The following is a 21352-nucleotide window of genomic DNA, read 5'->3' as shown; positions in this document are numbered from 1 at the left end:
TTATTATTATTATTATTATTATTTTACAATTTGATTAACGTAGCACCGACACAGATAAGTCTTTCCGACGATGGGATAGGAAAGAGCTAGGCGTGGTAAGGAAGCGACCGTAGTCTTAATTAAGGTACAGCTCCAGCATTTGCCTGAAGTAAAGCGTGTGAAAATGAAAATGTCCGTAAGCCTGGAAAACCTAACACTGTCGGGGTCCGAAAATAACAAGAGTTATCTAAGGAAGGAAAGGAGAAAGTGATGAGTCTGACACCCGTACAATCAATGTCATACTCAGCTTGGGCAACAGTGGTCACTAACACACGGTCTCGAGTTGAGAGTCCCTGGTCTCCGTTACGGCAGATAGGGAATACAGTCGATGTATTCTTCCATCCCACCCCACAGAGGGATTGCAATGATCTCTTGTTATTGAGATACTCATTTATCATACGTAACAATAGAATCAATGTCTGTCTTCATGGCTAAATGGTCAGCTCTTGGCCTTCAATCCTTGGGGTCGCAGATTCGATTCCCGGTTGGGTCCACGAATTTTAATCTTCAATGGTTAATTCCCTTAGCTCCAGGACAGGGTGTACGTGCCGTCCTCAACATTCTTGCAACTCACACACAACACTATCCCCACCACATTTACACATGACAGTGGCCACCTACCCGTTCAAAGGCTGCACCAGGTTAAGAGCAGGCACAGAAAGTTTGTATGATAGCGTTTGATGTGTATTTTACGTCGCACCGACACAGACTGGTCTTACGACTATGATGAGATTGGGCAGGGCTTGGATTGGGAAGGAAGCGATCATGGAAATTTACTGTGGTTTATAGATGGGTGGGGAAAACAAACAGCAGGGACATAGAGCTAGACAAATAAATGACCACATAAAATGCAAACACTAATATGTTTTCCATCTTACACTCTTCGTTGTCTTTCAACAAGAACAATCAGTCAATAATGATGTTTAATCATCTTCAATAACAGTGAATAACAAGAATAGAAATTTTACAACAGCGTAACAGTTCTTAGAACCTTATCATTAACAACAACGGAGAATGGAGTTCTCAATACTCAAGGCCTACGGGCTTTCACATATCCAAATAAAGCTAATAAACATTCGTTGCCCTTTTATTACCCTGGGAAGCAAACGAAAATACACACGTGAACGGGAAGAATCCTCAAGTGTTCAGGAGCAGAGCTTATACTAAAATTGTATGCCAAGACTAACTTCCGAAAAATTAGAAAAAACAGTTGAAATAGACCAACACACAAAGAGAGTGGGGATGTTGAAAGGCACCAAGCAATCCCACGACAGCCTAATGCATCACGATGTGAAGTGAAAGAGAATAACTACCTTGTGACTAGACGGAAGCAAAATAAAAGACCGAAAAACGAAAGACGCAATTAAATTTGGAAAATTCTAGTTACAAGAAACAATATTTGAGAAAAGGGAAGCGAAGGTCCACACTCGTGCTTCCTTTTAGGACATTTTGCCCATTAGGATGGTTACATTCACTCATGAAAAACTTAAAGAAACCTACATCATATAAAAGTAAATTAAATTACAAAATCCCTACATGAAAACAGATGTAGATAGGGCGTACGGAACGACCCTAAACTTTACATTCAAAGGGAAGACTGTTATCTTCCCTGAAGCTACTGAGTCACATAGTATAGAATGAGAAGCCTACAGTACGTTACTTGTTGCCCCAGCACGCCTGCTGCCTCACGCGAAGTGAGAACTTCGTTCGTCGGTCATACAGTCAAGATATATAATGTGTAGCAGGTTTTTTTGTCGTGGGCGCAACTGGCCCTACTTTCTCCTTAAAGAAGTTCCTATATATCTTACTAAACAAATGTCCGGCTTTATGGATAAATTGCTAGTATGCTGGCCTTTGGTCCAATGTGTCCCTGGTTCGATTCCGGGTCAGATCGGGGATTTTTAACCTTAAATGGTTAATTCCTCTGTCTTGGGTTTGGCAGTTTGTGTCGTCTTCATTCATTATAACTCATCTTAGGTAGAAGCCCCATTCGCAATAACACTCACGTCCCCTATAGGGCGTCAACTCTAAAACAACATCCACCAGTTCTCTCCGGAGACCATACGCAATTATTATATTACAGAACACATTCAGCGAGTTCTACTAGCATACGGTGAAAAAATCCAAATTCGAAAAAATTGTGGCGCGGAGTAGATAAAAATATTTCTTTCGCAAAATGTCGCGACATATGGACAATGAATGGCTTCTAAATTATCGACAACACATTCAAGAGGAAAGAGCAACTTGTCAGGATTTCAAAGAGACCAACATCGAGAGTCAAAAGGCTTATCCGGAGCGTCTCAAAATGAAGGCGGTGGAACGTCGTGAGACGGATTCAGCGCCGAGCACAACTACTGTCCCAGTGACGTTATAAGTTCAAACCCATACTATAACTAGATACTATATACTATATACTATATACTATAACGATACATCTCTACAATATCTACCGCGCTGTATGCATTTTATGTCAAAACCCACACAAAGCTCCCATCGACTTTTTTAAAAGCTGGCCAGTGATTCAATTACTTCGTAACGTGAAAATTTATAACGTGTAGTCCAACTGAAAAATCCTAGGTAGGCTATTATGCTAATCCCCATACACGTAGAATGGGTTTCAGGTCTGGAAGTTATGATGGCCAAAATTATGCTGGAAAATTTAACTATTACCTCACACGACGAAGGATTAAATTGAGAAATGAAGGGTTTATCTTCTACCTGTCATTTTGTACTAGCTCCAAGTAAATCTGTGTTCATGGTTTTTATTTAAAAAAATCCCAATTGAAAATTGCTGGTTGGTCTGAGACGAAAAGTGAAGTGGTCCAGGTTCGATCCATATCGGTATCTAACGATACATGAGTAAGCAACCTCCCCCCCACCCCCCACCCATTAACAAATACAGGCACACACTAACACCATGAATATTCTCAGGTTATATTATAAACTAGCTGAAGACAACCCACTTCCTGGTATTTTTGTACATCCATGCGGTTTTCTCTGTAAGTAGAGAAGACGTGCATTAAAATTCCACTCTTTTTCTCTTTCTTCTTTTATTTTCATTCTTTATTTCGGGGAACATAAATATCTTACATTCTAAGTCATTTCATAGAAATACATTCTTATACACTACGTTTTGTGTCTTGTTGTCTGGCAAATGTACAAACAGATTTTCCACTTGTCCGACACGGGAGAAAGCAACGTAAGAGCTGATCGTGTGTAAAACAGGAATCCTTCAAATTAACTCCGCAACTGTGGAACGTTTTACCCTGAGCCTTACTGATAGTCATACTATGAAATAATCTCACTGGAAATTGTACGGTAATCGTTTGAAACAAACTGACAAATCATTTGAGATCAATGGAATTCTTGGTATGAAAACCGATTTTCCTTTTCATTTGTCGATTAAGATTACTGCCTCAATGATATAGTAAAGGAGCTGATTCAGTAAGTAAGGCCTATCTACTTTATATTCAAGAATTACGGAAAATACACACAAGTGTACTCAAGCATGAAACTGTTATGGTTCTGATGTCACCACACACCTACGAGATGAATCAAATATGGTATATAAAACCACATTACAGTCTTCTAGAGTACATTCTCACTCCGATCCTTCTAGTACTTTCTCACTCATTTTAATACATTCAATGGAGAAGTCAGCCAATTTCAAGCCCCACATCCCCCACACCACTACAGCTACAGACACGGGAAACACTATAGTGTACGATGGGAGAATCGGGGCTGATACCACACACACCAGTGGTCTGCAAGGCGCATCACACACACGCGTCTATTTATGTGTAAAGTCGCCCAACTTCAATCCCCACATCTCCCACACCACCACAGCTACAGACACGCAGCCCCTACAGTGCACGACGGGAGTCTCGAGGCTTCTTGCAGTGGTTGATGCAAGGTGAAGTACACGGACACATACGCCTATTTTTTTATATCATCGGCGATTTTCAACCCCAAAATTTCCCACACCACTACAGCTACGACACAGAACCACTACAGTGCACGATGGGAGACTCCAGGCTACTACCATACATAAATACCATTAGTTTGCGATGGGTAGATGTGGCTACAAGGTGAAATATGCCAACACACACGTATATTTTTATATATATTCGGTCATTTTCAATCCCCACATCTGCCACGCTACCACAGCTACCGCCACGCAACTACTATATTGCAGGATGGGAGACTTGTGGCTACTACCATGCACAAAAATATACGGAAACACGCGTCTATTTTTATATAGAGTTGGTCATTTTCAAACCCCACATCCTCCACACCACCACAGCTACCGACACGCAACCACTATACTGAACGATGGGGGATTTGAGGCTACTACCACATATGAAAACCAGTGGTTTGTGATTGATAATCGAAGCTGTAAGATAAAATATACGAACACACACGTCTATTTTTGTATATTGTCGGCCAATTTCAACTTCCACATCTCCCAAACCACCACAGCTACTGACACTCAACCACTATACTGCACGATGAGAGACTCCAAGCTACAACTGCACAGAAACACCAGTGGTCTGCAGAACATAGTTGTGACATCAAGGTAAAATATACGAACATACGCGTCTATTTTTATACATAGTCGGCCACATTCAACCCCCATATCTCACACACCACCACAGCTACATACACACACCTGCTATAGTGCAAGATGGCAGACTCGAGGCTACTATCACACACAAACGCCAGTGATCTGCGATGGGTAGTTGTGGATGCAAGGTGAAATATACGGACACAGTCGGCCGCTTACATCCCCCACTTATCCCACACCACCACAGCTACCGACACGAAATCACCATAGCGCACGACGGGAGACTCGAAGCTACTACCACACGCAATCAGCAGTGGTCTGAGTTGGCTCTAAGGAGAAATATACGAACAAACGCGTCTATTTTTATATACAGTCGGTCAATTTCAACCCCCATATTTCCCACACCGCTACAGCTACATAAACACAACCACCATAGTGCACGATGGGAGACTCGAGGCAACTACCGCATACAAACACGAGTGGTCTGCGGTGGGTAATTTTGGCTCCAAGGTGAAATATACGGTCACACGCGTGTATTTTTATATATATTCAGCCAAATTTCAACCCCCATATCTACCACACCACTACAGATACCGACACGCAACCACCATAGTGCACGATGGGAAACTCGACGCAACTACCGCACACAAACATCAGTGGTCTGTGATGGGTAGTTTTGGCTGCAAGGTGAAATATACGGACACACAGGCCTATTTTTATATATATATATAGATATAAATTGAAGGACTCCAATCCAAATCCAAGATTATAAAAATAACGAACATAGTGATACATCTCATCAGAAATCTTTGATATACATAAATGTATCCTAGACCTAGTCCCCATAAGAATATAAAACCACTGAAATTGTAGAAATATTAGGGACCGGTAAAGAGCGACAACGAGAAGAAGAGGAGGAAGATTAGTGTGGGGTTAATTACACTCTAAGTTAACAAATTACTATCCTGAGGTCTTTATGTTTAGTCCTGAACGCGAAGCCTTGCTGAATCTCCATCAGCTGTCATAGCCCAGGCGTCACTGAAGAAGCAAACTAGAGTATAAAGAGTGACGAAGATTCCCGTTGCCTTCCTCCCTCAGTGAAACTATTACTTACCAGTCTTTCAAGGCAACTGAAAACACACACACACACACACTTACACACCCCAACCAACATTATGAGCAACATTTTCAAACCATTCATAACAAGGACTGGCTGTACCAGGCGGCCCGCGAACGCCGTATTTTCTACTTACAAATGTCTCGCATGCAATAGTGATGCATGGGATGCCTAGTCACTTGTTTTCGAAGGAGCAGTGCAGTTTTTCGAATGTTGTGAAACAAACAGCAGTAGTTTTACTGCACGCGTTCTATAACAGGGTGCATTAGTAAATACGCCAAAGGTGGAGAAAAGAAAATTTAATAACTTATTAATTTATACACATGCAGACATTTCACTTTATAAAAGATTTGTTGGTGTGAAACAAAAACTAATACAAGCTTCAAAGCTCAGAAAATTAAAATGTCACACTTGGATCTAACAGAACATTTTCTTCAACAATTACTTATAATATACAGGGTTATTCACCTAACACGTTACACGGAAATAACTTCTAAACCATTAAAGATATCAGCATTCTGTTTTCATATTCGTAAATGGTACGCAGGGTCTTGTAAAATAACGTGCTACTTAGTCTCATGGTGTGATTAACAACCGAGATATTGATACTAACTCCATATTTTTAAATGGAACGGCATAAATTCATACAGCTGATTTAAAAGTTAATCTGCGTACAAGTTCAAATATGTAAGTATTTTCAAAATCGGACAATTACTTTTTGAGATATAAGTAAGAACAGCATGCCGCATTAGACGGCGTGAAGTCGGGCAAGGACATATTGAGGCTCAAGCAGTTTCCTGGGAGTGAGTTCAGCCACAGAATGAATACCAGGCATGTAAGCACCTCGTACACATGTGATGGGTTTGCAAAGTGTGTATGTCAGACGAACACATGACAGGACAGAAAGGGTTGATGTGTTTAAACGGAATAAAATAAGTACTTTGCCTTTAAAGGAACATAACGAAAGCTATAATTGTCACTGGTTTTAGTGTACAGTTCATACTACTCTATGAGTTGAGAAATAAACATAACACAAAACACCGGAAGACCTCCTTCTAGAAAAGCAAATGGTCAGAGCTGATCATGGTGAGATGGCAGCAACACTATTATTTATGTTTTATTTTACACGCATTAATCTCCGCAGAGCTCCAGCGCGACTGTAGAAGCGTGCATTCGGGAGAGCGTAGGTTCGAGTCCTGGCTTGCCCAACCTGAAAGTGATTTTCATGGTGTCCCATGTTTAACACCAGGCAAATACCGGATAGGTACCTTTGTGATAGGCCACGCCCGACTTCCTTTCTAAATCCTTCCCATTCCCATCCGTGAGAATAAACGCTAAACTGAGCGCAACTTATTACACGTCAAAACAAAACAATACAACTTTAATCTCCCTTCCCCGTTGTATGTTCGCCAGTCATACAATAACGTTGCACACCCAGGGTATGTTACGGTACATCACATTATGTTTACAGTACATGCCTGATACCCGTTCTGTGGCTGGAATCAAGACCAAGAAGCAGCTTGCGCTTCAATATGTCCCTGCCCGACTTCACGCCGTCTGATGCGGCAGAAAAACCGCGCATGCTGTTCTTATTTATAGCTCAAAAAGTAATTGTTCGATTTAGAAAATACTTGCATATTTGAACTTGTACGCAGTTTATCTTTTAGGTCAGCTGTATGAATGTGTGCCATTCCATTAAAAAATATGGAGTTAGTATCAATATCTCGGTTATTAATCACCCTATGAAACTAAGTAGCACGCTATTTTACAAGGCCCAGGGTACCATTTACGAATATGAAAACAGAATGCCGATATCTTTAATGGTTTAGAAGTTATCTCTGTGTAACGTGTTAGGTGAATAACCCTGTATATGCTCAGAAACATGTACCTGATGGTGCAGGCAGTGCTGAATACGTCTCAACATTTCAGGTGTCACTGCAGCGCAGGCCTCGCGAATGTCCAGATGGGTGAGAGGCATGTACTATGCGGTCGAAACCGAGGCTTACTACTGCAAGGGGTTGCATTAGACGGGTAGCGCTGAGGAACATGCTGCGAGCGACCGTCAGGTTGTTATCTCTTCATATTCTGACGTAACCTGCCTACTGGTAGTAGTGCGCCTGTGAAAATCAGTTAGTAGACATCCCATTCATCATCACTGCATGCGAGGCATTTACAAGTAGAAAGTGCGGCGCTCGCGGGAGTGATGTTAATCTACAAGCATCGTTTCTGAGTAATTTTTATATTGTCCAAGCCAAGATTGAGACTGAGATAGGTCAATGAAAGTAACACATATTTTGTATCCCTTACCACAAGACACAGTGTACTGTAAATACTACATCCCTCCAGAAATGGCACAATAGTCGTCTATATTAACATACCCTACTTAGAAATCGAGCATCTATACTTACGAAGCCGCTCCTGTAATGCACTGATTGTAATTCCTCGGACGAGGTGGACCAATGCGCACAGTGTGACGGATGCTACAGCAGCTCGGGGAACGAATGCATAATATGGAGCCATGACTCGCGTCAAGTACAGCACCACAAACAATCCTGTTGGAAGATATAATTTAGAATTATAACTGAAATATTGTTATGGTACTATTAAATCTGTAAGTAAAAACGAACCTTTCTCAAGACACGTATACTATGACATTGCTGTTCAAAACATTGTAGCAGTATCTTTGACAAATTCTCGTGTATGATAAGTAAATAGGAAAAAGAATCTATTATAAAGTTGTTAATAGGTATAGGTCTATATTGTGGTTGTAATAAGAAACACTAGGCTGAAGAAATATCTTTTTAAATACGTAGATGCAATGTAGAGTACCTAATCGTACCAATCGTATTTACTTTTACACCTGGGTGAGTCAAGCTCGAGCTGCTTGGAAGGAATAGCACAAAGTAGGATCCTTACAAGAGGACAAATAATAATGGGTCTTTCCCAGAGCCAAAAACGTCGATGTTTCTTCTCTTAATCCTCTGAATACCAGGCTCAGATCCTTAGAATATGCTTAGAATGTTAGATAAATTTACATTTTTAGGTTCCATTCAAAAGGTTGTATACTGAATAGTTACTAATATTCTGATCTGACATTTATTCTACACTTTTATACTGTATTCATGTTCTTCTGATATGTATTTATATATACGGTGACACTCCTAAATATTAAAATATAAAAAAATTATTAGACATCAAAAATTAGAAAAATAAAGAAAGTAAATAATATCAAGCTTCAACTTCAATATAAAATATCCAACTTCTCTGCAATTCATATATCAAAGGGCGTAAGCAAAGTAAATATCACTCAAAAATATTCTGTAGTTTATAATTATATGTTGAATTTAAACACAACAATTATAGTCGTTGATCGTCACCATCACTTCATCTATCAACATGCCATTGATTAATTACGTAATTAACACCGTTTTGATCTTCATCTTCAGATGGAGGAATGAAGTCTTTATCCGTGTCAATATAACCCTCACAATAACTTATGAATGTTTAGTGGGTAATACATCACCTTTGCATAAACTAGATATAAGTAGTAAACAGTCCGATGACCGAGCTCGATAGCTGCAGTCGCTTAAGTGCGGCCAGTGTCCAGTATTCGGGAGATAGTAGGTTCGAACCTCACTGTCGGCAGCCCTGAAAATGGTTTTCCGTGGTTTCCCATTTTCACACCAGGCAAATGCTGGGGCTGTACCTTAATTAAGGCCACGGCCGCTTCCTTCCCACTCCTAGCCCTTCCCTGTCCCATAAGACCTATCTGTGTCGGTGCGACGTAAAGCAACTAGCAAAAAAAAAAACAAAAAAAACAGTCCGATGCAGAACATGTAAGTGTTCGTCAACTGAGACAAGACCTACGCTTGAAAGAATATGAGAGGTACAGGAGTTATTCTGTTCAAGGAACATACGGAAATCAACAGAAGGGAGACAAATCCTGATGGATTATCGAGCAGTCGACGGAGATAACCTAGCTAACGTTTATCTAGTCCGGGCATTACTAGGCAGGTTCCAAGATGGCAACCACTGCCGCCGTTGCCACAGTGAAACGGAAATTCTCGCGCGCGTCTTGGGTGCCTGCAAGCATGGTGAAGTCCTTACGATTTCCCGTCATCACGGTTTCCGGCCCTTGATCGCTGGTAGCATAAAGGGATCGCCAATATAAAGTACACGGACTTGCGCCCGATGAAACCTGCAAGAGGATAGATATATATTATGAATGCAGTAAATCTTCACCTTAACTATGCTATGAATTTCTGGGGTCACTGGAGCCACCCTTCCTCATTTTGATCTCTGGTTGGATGTACTTCCTAGCGCCACGTAATTTTTCAGTTGAAGATTCCATTTCAGTATCTAAAGGGATTCGAACTTCAGCCTTTGGGTTGGAAAGCCAGCTGCTAATCTCATTGCGATAATCATGTAGTACCTACAGATATGCACATTATAACACTACCTTCATTACTATTACGAACGCAATCTTGGTTAATATTGTGAGTATACTTTAGATTAAACAGTGCATTTTACAGCCACTGACCAGCTATGTTTGTAATATAAGTCTAGCCATCGTTTCCTACCATTCCACCAGCTCTCCGTCGATACTCTGTTCTCGTCAGTACTGTCCTTCACGTTGTTCATCCATCTATCTTTGAGTCATCTCCTCGGTCACTTCCATCACGTGCATTCTTTTGGGTATACTTAAGTCCTCCATTTGATTGACACATTCCACCTAAGTTGACATTTCACTATTCTCCCTTGTAAGGGTTCTTCCATTTCAGTAAATTCCCCGATTTTCCATTTGTTTATATCTCTCCTCTTATAACTCCTATTCTGTTCGTCAAGTATTTAATTTTATTACCGGGCGAGTTGGCCGTGCGCGTAGAGGCGCGCGGCTGTGAGCTTGCATCCGGGAGATAGTAGGTTCGAATCCCACTATCGGCAGCCCTGAAGATGGTTTTCCGTGGTTTCCCATTTTCACACCAGGCAAATGCTGGGGCTGTACCTTAATTAAGGCCACGGCCGCTTCCTTCCAACTCCTAGGCCTTTCCTATCCCATCGTCGCCATAAGACCTTTCTGTGTCGGTGCGACGTAAAGCCCCTAGCAAAAAAAAAAAAATTAATTTTATTCGCCTGCACTCTACCAATATGTTTCTTTCATTACCCAAGTCCGTGATGCGTAGGTTAGTATTAGAGAGTACAGCGCGAGACTTCTGCCCCTCCGAATGTAGTTTTAGGCCACTCTTCGCACACACGTACTTTAAAGACAACTTGCAAACACTGGGCCATGACGATGTGAACATACTACGGATGTTATTAAGTTCACTCCGTCTGCCTTATGTCATAGATTTGGGAGTAGCAGCGCTCCTGAATGAGCTCATTAGCTATTACAATCAGCAAATGAAACCTTTATACTTGTTGAAGAGTGCATTAGGTCTACGCCAAGCAGTCGCAAGTCGATTGAAAATTCTTACTCTGCTGCAGTCTTCGTCCACCATCTCAGCCATTTGTGGAGACACTACTTTTGCGCCTGCTCGGTCGTTGAAGTCTTTGTGGATTCTCTCTTCATTTATCACCCAGAAAGGATGGGATGCAACGTTCACCAACTGTGCCATTTCAATCGATTCCTTCTTGCCACAGCTGCCTTTAATAATTTGACCGCAATCCTGGCAAATATCTCGCAGAAGGTACTAATCAGCCGGGCTTGTCCTAGTCAGAAGTTCACTGCTGTTCTTACAAAATCTGATTCCATCAAATATGTGTAGAGGGTCCGGGGTGCAGGTAAAGGTGTTACACATCATCACCACCCTTCCTGGATCAGCAACATGAGCGATCACCTACATACCTCGCATCGTTATGATCGCAGCAGACATTCCGTTTCAATTTAAACGTTTTTAGCTTCCTTTAAAAGCTTCCCCCGTCATAACAATAAATAAATTGCACGGCCAGATTATCAAGTCAGTAAATTACTACTCTCTTTCAATTTCTCCTGAGTAAATCTGTAGGCAAGAACTACTTGATTATAAGGCTGATTTGAGCGTGGGCACAACTGGTCGCGTTATGTCAAATAGTTTACAAAGAAAATAGCGAAAAATCTCTCGAAAATGCACAGCTTTCCGACGAGACAGCGCCACTAACGCCATTCAGTGGCTCTCCGTTATAACTACTTACAGGTGTGGTCTGCTTCTATTGGATCCTACGAAATAATAGATGAACTAGAGATCTTGAAATAAAACGTGTATACGAAAACGTATTGCTTTTAAGTTCTAACGGAATTATGACACATTTTCAAGTACAAAATATTTGATCTGGGGTTATAACATTTTATTAGTCAATAAGTCACTACTGATCTGCATTTAGGGCAGTTGCCCAGGTGGCAGATTCCCTATCTGTTGTTTTCCTAGCCTTTTCTTAAATGATTGCAGAGGAACTGGAAATTTATTGAACATCTCCCTTGGTAAGTTATTCCGCTCCCTAACTCCCCTTTCTATAAACGAATATTTGCCCAAGTTTGTCATCTTGAATTCAAGCTTTATCTTCATATTGTGATTTTTTTTTTTTTGCTATGGGCTTTACGTCGCACCGACACAGATAGGTCTTATGGCGACGATGGGATAGGGAAGGCCTAGAGTTGGAAGGAAGCGGCCGTGGCCTTAATTAAGGTACAGCCCCAGCATTTGCTTGGTGTGAAAATGGGAAACCACGGAAAACCATCTTCAGGGCTGCCGATAGTGGGATTCGAACCTACTATCTCCCGGATGCAAGCTCACAACTTTTCTACTTTTAAAGACATCACTCAAACTTATTCGTCTACTGATGTCCTCCCACGCCATCTCTCCACCGACAGCTCGGAACATACCACTTAGTCGAACAGCTCGTCTCCTTTCTCCCGAGTCTTCCCAGCCCAAACTTTGCAACATTTTTGTAACGCTACTATTTTGTCGGAAATCACCAAGAACAAATCAAGCTGCTTTTCTTTGGATTTTTTCCAGTTCTTGAATCAAGTAATCCTGGTGAGGGTCCCATACACTAGAACCATACTCTAGTTGGGGTCTCACCAGAGACTTATATGCCCTACCCTTTACATCCTTAGTATATCAATTTTAGGTCCACAGATGGACAGAGACCACTTACATGCGATACTGTCTGCAATTTTGAGATAAGGCATCAAAAGTGACAACTATATACATTCAAAAATAACTCAGCCTTCTGCACATGTTATATTTTCTGTAAATTAATGTTTAGACATGAAAAATTACTGTGAAAATTTACAATATATGACCATATTTACCTTGTATTCACTTACACATACATTATATTTTCTTGTAATTAAAGATTAGCTGTGAGCTGTAACAACCATGCACGTACCACAATTATGTAAGTACTATATCATGTAGATCCACACGCACATTAACGTGATGTTACATTAGTGTTACATTGTGTAATTTGCTATATTTCTTTTTTCTATTGAGATGAATACTGAGTGGCCAAAACTCATGGGAAGACACTGAACGTGATGTTAATAATGAGTTGCTCCTCCACGAGCCCTCAAAACGGCAGCAGTACGGCAAATCATTGACCCTACAAGGTGTTGGAATCATTCTGGAGGGATCTGGACCCACACATCTTGCACTGTGACCCACAATGGTCTTGTTTAGTTGGTGCGGGGTTCATGCAGCGTACACCAGCATCGACAGCATCCAATAAATGCTCCAATGGATTATGATCGTGGGATCTGGAGGGCCAATCCATGGTCCTAACTTCACTGGAGTGCTCCTCCAACCACCTGCGTGCCACCACAAAGCGGTGACATGGTGCATTGTCCTACTGAAACATGTCATCTCCATCAGGGTACTCGAGGGCCAGAAAGGGATGCAGATGGTCTGATAGAATGTCCACATAACGTGCACCTGTCAGCTCTCCCAGCAATCGGACAATGGGGCCTAATTGCAACCATGAGAACGCCGCCCAGACCAGAAGTGAGCCACCTCCCGCCTGGACACAACCTTGTTGATACGCAGGATCCATAGCTTCATGGGGCATCAGCTCGATACATCTGGAACCGGGATCCATCGGACCATAGCACACACCGCCACTCTCATGGTCCATGATGTGATGTCCGTTCGTTAAACATCTGTGGTCTTCCCGTGCGGCGATATATGCGATTAGTAACATTCTGTCCACGATATTGAAGATCCACCCTTGACACTGTCGACCTCGGAAACCTGAATTCGCGTTTAATTTCCGCAATGCTATGACCCACGCGCCGTGCGCCGGTGATCATCCCACGTTCCAAGTAGGTTAATTCGCGACATGTTGCCATCTTCTCGACACTGGCGTCTGTGACATATTGCTCAGCCAAGCCGGAGCTGATCTCAATGCTCAGGGGTTACACACGGCACATTTCCTAATGGGACACTCCTTCCCGTGACTTTTGGCCACTCAGTGTATAGGAATTATTTATTTTATTTAGGGAAGCTTTATTGAGAACAGCAAACTATTTAAGGGCCAAAAAGAAATAACATTTTATTTCTCGGAAATCTGTAGAAAGACCTTGACCCAATTTCCTGTCTAATTATTACAACCACATATAGCGCAAATGCTGCCTCTTCCAGCGATTTTTCCTTAAAATAATTAAATACTAGTCACATTTGACATTGTATTACTTCCCAACTGTTGATGCTCGATTTTTTAGTGTGGACTTTGAGCCACCAGAGCGAGTCACAGTCGCTGTCACAAGTGTTCACGCCTGATTTCCGCTATTATCTTTGTAACCAACTTGGTTATATTTCGAAACTGTGGTGCCTCCGTGGGCCGCAGTATTACGACTTAACTCAGTTCAATGATGATAGACCGAGATCGATAGCTGAAGTCACTTAAGTGCGGCCAGTGTCCAGTATTCGGGAGATAGTGGGTTCAAACCCCACTGCCGGCAGCCCTGAAAATAGTTTTCCGTGGTTTCCCACGGTTTAATTAAGGCCATGGCCTCTTCCTTCCCACTCCTAGCCCCTTCCTATCCCATGGTCGCCATAAGACCTATCTGTGTCGGTGCGACGTAAAGCAACTTGCAGTGGGTAATGCTTCCATATATCACGACTCATTACCAGTATTTTTCGAGAATATGTAGAGAAGATTCCACGACAACAATATTTGAGGTAGTCAGTGTCAACGCCGAAAATTCTAACTTCACAACTTCCTACGATACAGATCCAAGTTAAGATCAAGTCGCTCATTTAGAACGATTGGTAAATCATAGAGAAGGAAGTTGTGAAAAGTAGCTTTTGAATATTTCAAATAGAGAATAGGACAGTGGCCCAATGTCCATTATACGCTATCTTCACTTCTATTGAAAGCAATCAGCACCTCTATCACCTCCCAAACCCCTCCCATTAAAGATGGGAACATTCCGTTTGTGAGTGCCCGTCATCTGTCCGAAAGTTACTTAAAATGTATTTTGGTACCTGCATTATTGTCGTTATCACTTTTTATCTATTACTGCATTAAACGTTACAGTTAAACGTATTAACTATTTCAACCCAAATTCTAAATTGTAGGGTTCCTTTCTAAGTACACTGACTGACAGAGCAAATGCAACACCAAGGAGGAGTGGTTCGAAAGGGATGAAAGTTGGGGAAAAAACAGAGACGGCACGGACGAATAATTGATGTTTATTTCAAACCGATATGCAGGTTACACAATGCGCACGGCATCGACTCAGTAGGATGTAGGACCACCGCGAGCGGCGATGCACGCAGAAACACGTCGAGGTACAGAGTCAATAAGAGTGCGGATGGTGTCCTGAGGGATGGTTCTCCATTCTCTGTCAACCATTTGCCACAGTTGGTCGTCCGTACGAGGCTGGGGCAGAGTTTGCAAACGGCGTCCAATGAGATCCCACACGTGTTCGATTGGTGAGAGATCCGGAGAGTACGCTGGCCACGGAAGCATCTGTACACCTCGTAGAGCCTGTTGGGAGATGCGAGCAGTGTGTGGGCGGGCATTATCCTGCTGAAACAGAGCATTGGGCAGCCCCTGAAGGTACGGGAGTGCCACCGGCCGCAGCACATGCTGCACGTAGCGGTGGGCATTTAACGTGCCTTGAATACGCACTAGAGGTGACGTGGAATCATACGCAATAGTGCCCCAAACCATGATGCCGCGTTGTCTAGCGGTAGGGCGCTCCACAGTTACGGCCGGATTTGACCTTTCTCCACGCCGACGCCACACTCGTCTGCGGTGACTATCACTGACAGAACAGAAGCGTGACTCATCGGAGAACACGACGTTCCGCCATTCCCTCATCCAAGTCGCTCTAGCCCGGCACCATGCCAGGCGTGCACGTCTATGCTGTGGAGTCAATGGTAGTCTTCTGAGCGGACGTCGGGAGTGCAGGCCTCCTTCAACCAATCGACGGGAAATTGTTCTGGTCGATATTGGAACAGCCAGGGTGTCTTGCACATGCTGAAGAATGGCGGTTGACGTGGCGTGCGGGGCTGCTACCGCTTGGCGGCGGATGCGCCGATCCTCGCGTGCTGACGTCACTCGGGCTACGCCTGGACCCCTCGCACGTGACATGTGGCCACATGTCCCTGCGCCAACCATCTTCGCCACAGGCGCTGCACCGTGGACACATCCCTATGGGTATCGGCTGCGATTTGACGAAGCGACCAACCTGCCCTTCTCAGCCCGATCACCATACCCCTCGTAAAGTTGTCTGTCTGCTGTCTGCTGGAAATGCCTCCGTTGACGGCGGCCTGGCATTCTTAGCTATACACGTGTCCTGTGGCACACGACAACACGTTCTACAATGACTGTCGGCTGAGAAATCACGGTACGAAGTGGGCCATTCGCCAACGCCGTGTCCCATTTATCGTTCGCTACGTGCGCAGCACAGCGGCGCATTTCACATCATGAGCATACCTCAGTGACGTCAGTCTACCCTGCAATTGGCATAAAGTTCTGACCACTCCTTCTTGGTGTTGCATTTGCTCTGTCAGTCAGTGTACATTTATTTATAGGGTTTCTTATTGGTATATTTATTTATTTATTTAGGTTTTTATTTATTTAATTAATTTATTTATTTTGTCCTAGACGTCAAGAGAGTTATACAGTCTAGGGCGAACCTGTATCTTACCCTCCCTTTGTTGTATAAGTGCTTACTTTTGCGTCACAAGTCTTTATAGAGTTATCCTACAATTACAACATACGTTTTGAAAGAATTGAATGAATGATTAAATGAAATGGAATGAATGATTTCAAGACTGAATTGTGTTCGTGCATGAATGAATGAAAAAGTCCTCTCTCACCCAGTCACGGATAGTCACCAAATGGGGAGAGAGAGTATTCGTTAATGAATGAGCGATTGATTTAATGAGTGAATTAATGAAATGAATTGAATGTATGCTCTCAGTCTACCGCTAGAGAACCCGGCAGTTAAGGAGAGAACGTTCCATTTTGTATGAATGACTGGCATATGCATGAATGGAAGCATGAGGAATAAATAAATGGACTCCTCATACATATCGCTATCAGAAGAGAGACGAGTGTATCAGTTTGGACCATATTCAGCGCTTGTAGAAGAGCTGCTGATACTCAGTGTACAACTGAGAAAGAGCCTAGCCGTTCTGTTCTGAAGGAACTGCGCAGATTTCTGCAAACGCCGGAGATAAAATACTGTGGATAATAAAACTCATCCTCATACATATCGCTATCGGAAGAGAGAGGAGTGTATCAGTTTGGACCATATTCAGCGCTTGTAGGAGAGCTGCTGATACTCAGTGTGCAACTGAGAAAGAGCCTAGCCGTTCTGTTCTGAAGGAACTGCGCAGATTTCTGCAAACGCCGGAGATAAAATACTGTGGATAATAAAACTCATGATTAGTTTAACAGAGAAAGCGTTTGTCTATCACAAAGTGTTTTGTTCACCTTTTCGCTGAAAGTCAAGGTTTACAGGTACATTACATAAATACTTAAATCAGCTTATTGCATGTATTGTGATTAAAAACAAGCTGTTATCGAGATGCATGGGTAAATCCCAGAAAGAGTAGATTATTAAGGTGTTGGCGTCATCTCGTAATGTTTGTGTGCAACCAATATTTGATAAATGGTTGCTGGTTTAAGTCGGTATAATGTAGCAAATATACATCCTTTTCTCTCTTTAGCTGAATGTAATTCGAAGCACTTCTAAATGGCATAAAATAACGGATACCCTTAGTTAATGTGTAACTAACAAAGGACGGTTTCAACGAACTTGGTTTACATATTAATCAAAAATAGTTCTCTATGAATATATTAGATATAAAAATAGTTCCATCACTGTATAGGCTAAAATATTGAGGAAAACGAATATTAAAATTAAGAGTGGTGTTCACAATGTTCTCTTCATGATAAGAATGGCATTGTCTATGATGTTAATAAAAATATTATTCGTGATATTTAATGTGCAGGAAAGCTAGTTTATGGTGACGAAAAGGGAGAAAAAGTGACCAACAGAAGATAAACCTCACCAGTGTTCGGGAACGCTGTCTCTGCCTACCACAAGACAGGAGGAGTAACAACTCATACAAACCTCCTGAGTTATAATATGACGAACCGATGGGCGAAAAGAAGATGGAAAATATACTGCAGGAGTCCTACAGGGGTGAACTAGAAGGACAACACTAAAATAATAATTTTGGCAGTAGATACGATTTACACCCCTGATGCCAGATAACTTTCTTTTGTCACCGGAAGTGCTGCCAGCAATTGGTGGCGAATAGTGTTTGAAACTGATTGCCATAAAGGCCAGAAATGGCTAAATGCTGTATACGGAGTAGCTTGTAATTAGTCGCCGCGAGATGGATGTAAATCTTAAGACAATGTAGGATTAAGCACACACACAAACGGGTATTTTAAGTGCAAGAGTTGAGGGAGGAGAAAAATATTACTGAACTCATATAACAAAAATATACATTATCATCACTTCCTCCTCGACTTCGCCTCTTTCAAGGGCACATGGGAGTTTTCGTTGATTTTTATTGTGTTGTGTAACCTGCTCTTGTTTGAACACATCGAAGAATTTTCGACGGGACTCTCATTTGAAAAACACAACCTTTCCAAACGGCTTAGTACAAGCCTCAAGCTCTTGTTCCTTGGTTTTATTTTAACGTTCTTAACCCGTCTGAACACATGCTTAACTTCTGTACTTGAATGAAGCAAAGTTAGGGCCGAGAGAGCAAACGAGACCAATTCTATACTGGGATTTTCTACTGCAGCACCTTTATACTGATGACATTCTAGCCTGAATCAGTCATGGAGAATATATGCACCCAATAATGTTATTAGCTTTTTCTTTGTTTTTTTTTGTTTTTTTTTTGTTTGCTGGTGGCTTTAAGTCGCACAGACACAGATAGGTCTTATGGCGACGATGGGACAGGAAAGGGCTGGGAGTGGGAAGGAAGCGGCCGTGGCCTTAATTAAGGTACAGCCTCAGCATTTGCCTGGTGTGAACATGGGAAACCACGGAAAACCATTTTCAGGGCTGCCGACAGTGGGGTTCGAACCTACTATCTCCCGAATACTGGATACTGGCCGCACTTAAGCGACTGCAGCTATCGAGTTTGGTGTTATTAGCTTTAAGACCCACCGGGCAAGTTGGCCGTGCGGTTAGGAGCGCGCATCTCTTAGCTTGCACCCGGGAGATAGTGGGTTCGAATCCCACTGTCGGCAGTCCTGAAGATGGCTCTCCGTGGTTTCCCATTTTCACACCAGACAAATGCTGGGGCTGTACCTTAATTAAGGCCACGGCCGCTTCCTTCCAAATCCTAACCCTTTCCTATCCCATCGTTGCCATAATACCTAACTGTGTCGGTGCGACGTAAAGCCATTAGCAAATAGCTTTACGACCCACTAAGTACTTCTATAGTTTTCGGAGACGCCGAGGTAACGGAATTTAGTCCCGTAGGCGATCTTTTACGTGCTAGTAAATCTACCGACGCGAGGCTGACGTATTTAATCACCTTCAAATACCACCGGACTGAGCCAGGATCGAACCTGCCAAGTTGGGGTCAGAAGGCCAGCGCTTCAACCGTCTGAGCCACTCAGCCCGGTCCTATTACCCACTTCTCAAAAGTTATCTTCCTTCTCTGAATTTCAATTTTGTCAATACTTCTTTCTAGTCGTAAAGCTGAGTCTATGGTAGGCACTTTAATGTGTTTGAGACTTCATTCACACTTAGTAGTGACATTTTTCGGACGATTTCAATTTTGTTAGACAACCAAGACTAGGGACCCATCGAAATGCCGCTAGAAAATATAGATTTACTTTTTTATAATAAATCATGGGATATTTTACATACCATCCTCGCGTCAGCTACCCTTAAAAATGGTTGAAATTTATAAAATGTGATGCCATATTTTAGTCAACACAGTCAGACTACCCTAAGTGGGCAATACAAACGAATGAATACCCTTTCAAACGTGCATTAGTACATCGGAGGATAGAGTTCAGGAACTGACGATAGAAATGATGTTCTCTGCTCTCCAAGGAAAATGCACGTTTGAACAGAAGCTCCAACAAAGTTAGCCTACAAAATGTTCCTTTTCCCTCCCAGATAGTATGGTTAGATTGTTGAGATTACTCATCAGTTGACAAGGAAGCTCTATACTATGTGCCACCGACGATTTGGAAAAGTGTTGCTCAGCTTGGTGCCCGTTGAGGCCAGTCCAGTGCAGCCGGGCTCGTTTTCTGAAATGCGGGCAGCTTACCTACCAAATATACGTCATTATAGTCAAGTGAAAGAGTGAACACACTCGGCACGGAACAGGAGCAGTGACGTTCTCCTCGCGCCAGCCAACGAAATGTTGGTTAGAGGACAGTATTTAAAAAAAACTGTACAGTAATCGCGTCAAATAGGTGTAAAAGCTAATAAGCTTTTATGTGTTCTAAAAGGTACCTTGATGTGAAGTCTAGGCCTGTTCGGCCATTGATAGTTAAGGTTGGAAGCACGATAAACATTTGAAGTGTAATATTTATCATTATAAGCTCACACTTCCTACACCAAAGATGTGTACAGTAAAGACTTATAAGTCTTACGGAATGAGAGCTCCTTCCCTCCGATTATTTATGAAGTTCTAAAGCTTATATTGTTACAATTATTGTTCTTATATCCTCTTATAAATATTTATTACCGTTGTTATTGTTGGTTTTGCTGTTGTGCTTGTTCGGAAAGGGAACAGAAACAGAAAATAAGGAAAAAATAATTTAGGAAATATTTGCAAAATCTAAATTTTGTGTGTGGTCATTTTATCCAGTTACGTAAGCTCTGCTGCTTCTTTCCATCTACTGCCGTTAACAATTATTATTATTATTATTATTATTATTATTATTATTATTATTATTATTATTATTATTATTATTATTATTATTATTATTATTATTATTATTATATGTCCGGCTCCATGGCTATATGGTTAGCGTGCTGGCCTTTGGTCAGAGGGGTCCCGGGTTCGATTCCCGGTAGGGTCGGGAATTTTACCCATCATTGGTTAATTTCGCCGGCTCGAGGGCTGGGTGTATGTGTCGTCCTCATCATCATTTCATCCTCATCACGACGCGCAGGTCACCTACGGATGTCAAATCAAAAGACCTGCACT

General features: G+C 42.2%; 1 protein-coding gene across 1 annotated transcript in view; it reads right to left on the bottom strand.

Moving 5' to 3' along the window:
- Window positions 1–21352, bottom strand: part of LOC136875678 (sodium-independent sulfate anion transporter) — a 66169-nt gene that overhangs the window by 38313 nt on the left and 6504 nt on the right. Inside the window, exon 3 of the mRNA XM_067149232.2 lies at window positions 8129–8272. Within this exon, the coding sequence (XP_067005333.2) occupies window positions 8129–8272 (144 nt within the window). The remainder of the gene's footprint in view (window positions 1–8128; window positions 8273–21352) is intronic.

The sequence above is a fragment of the Anabrus simplex genome, chromosome 6 (genome assembly GCF_040414725.1).
Source record: "Anabrus simplex isolate iqAnaSimp1 chromosome 6, ASM4041472v1, whole genome shotgun sequence".
Classification (NCBI taxonomy): Eukaryota; Metazoa; Arthropoda; class Insecta; order Orthoptera; family Tettigoniidae; genus Anabrus; species Anabrus simplex.
Note: the sequence above shows the minus strand (reverse complement) of the source record. Positions and strands in the feature narration are given on the sequence as shown.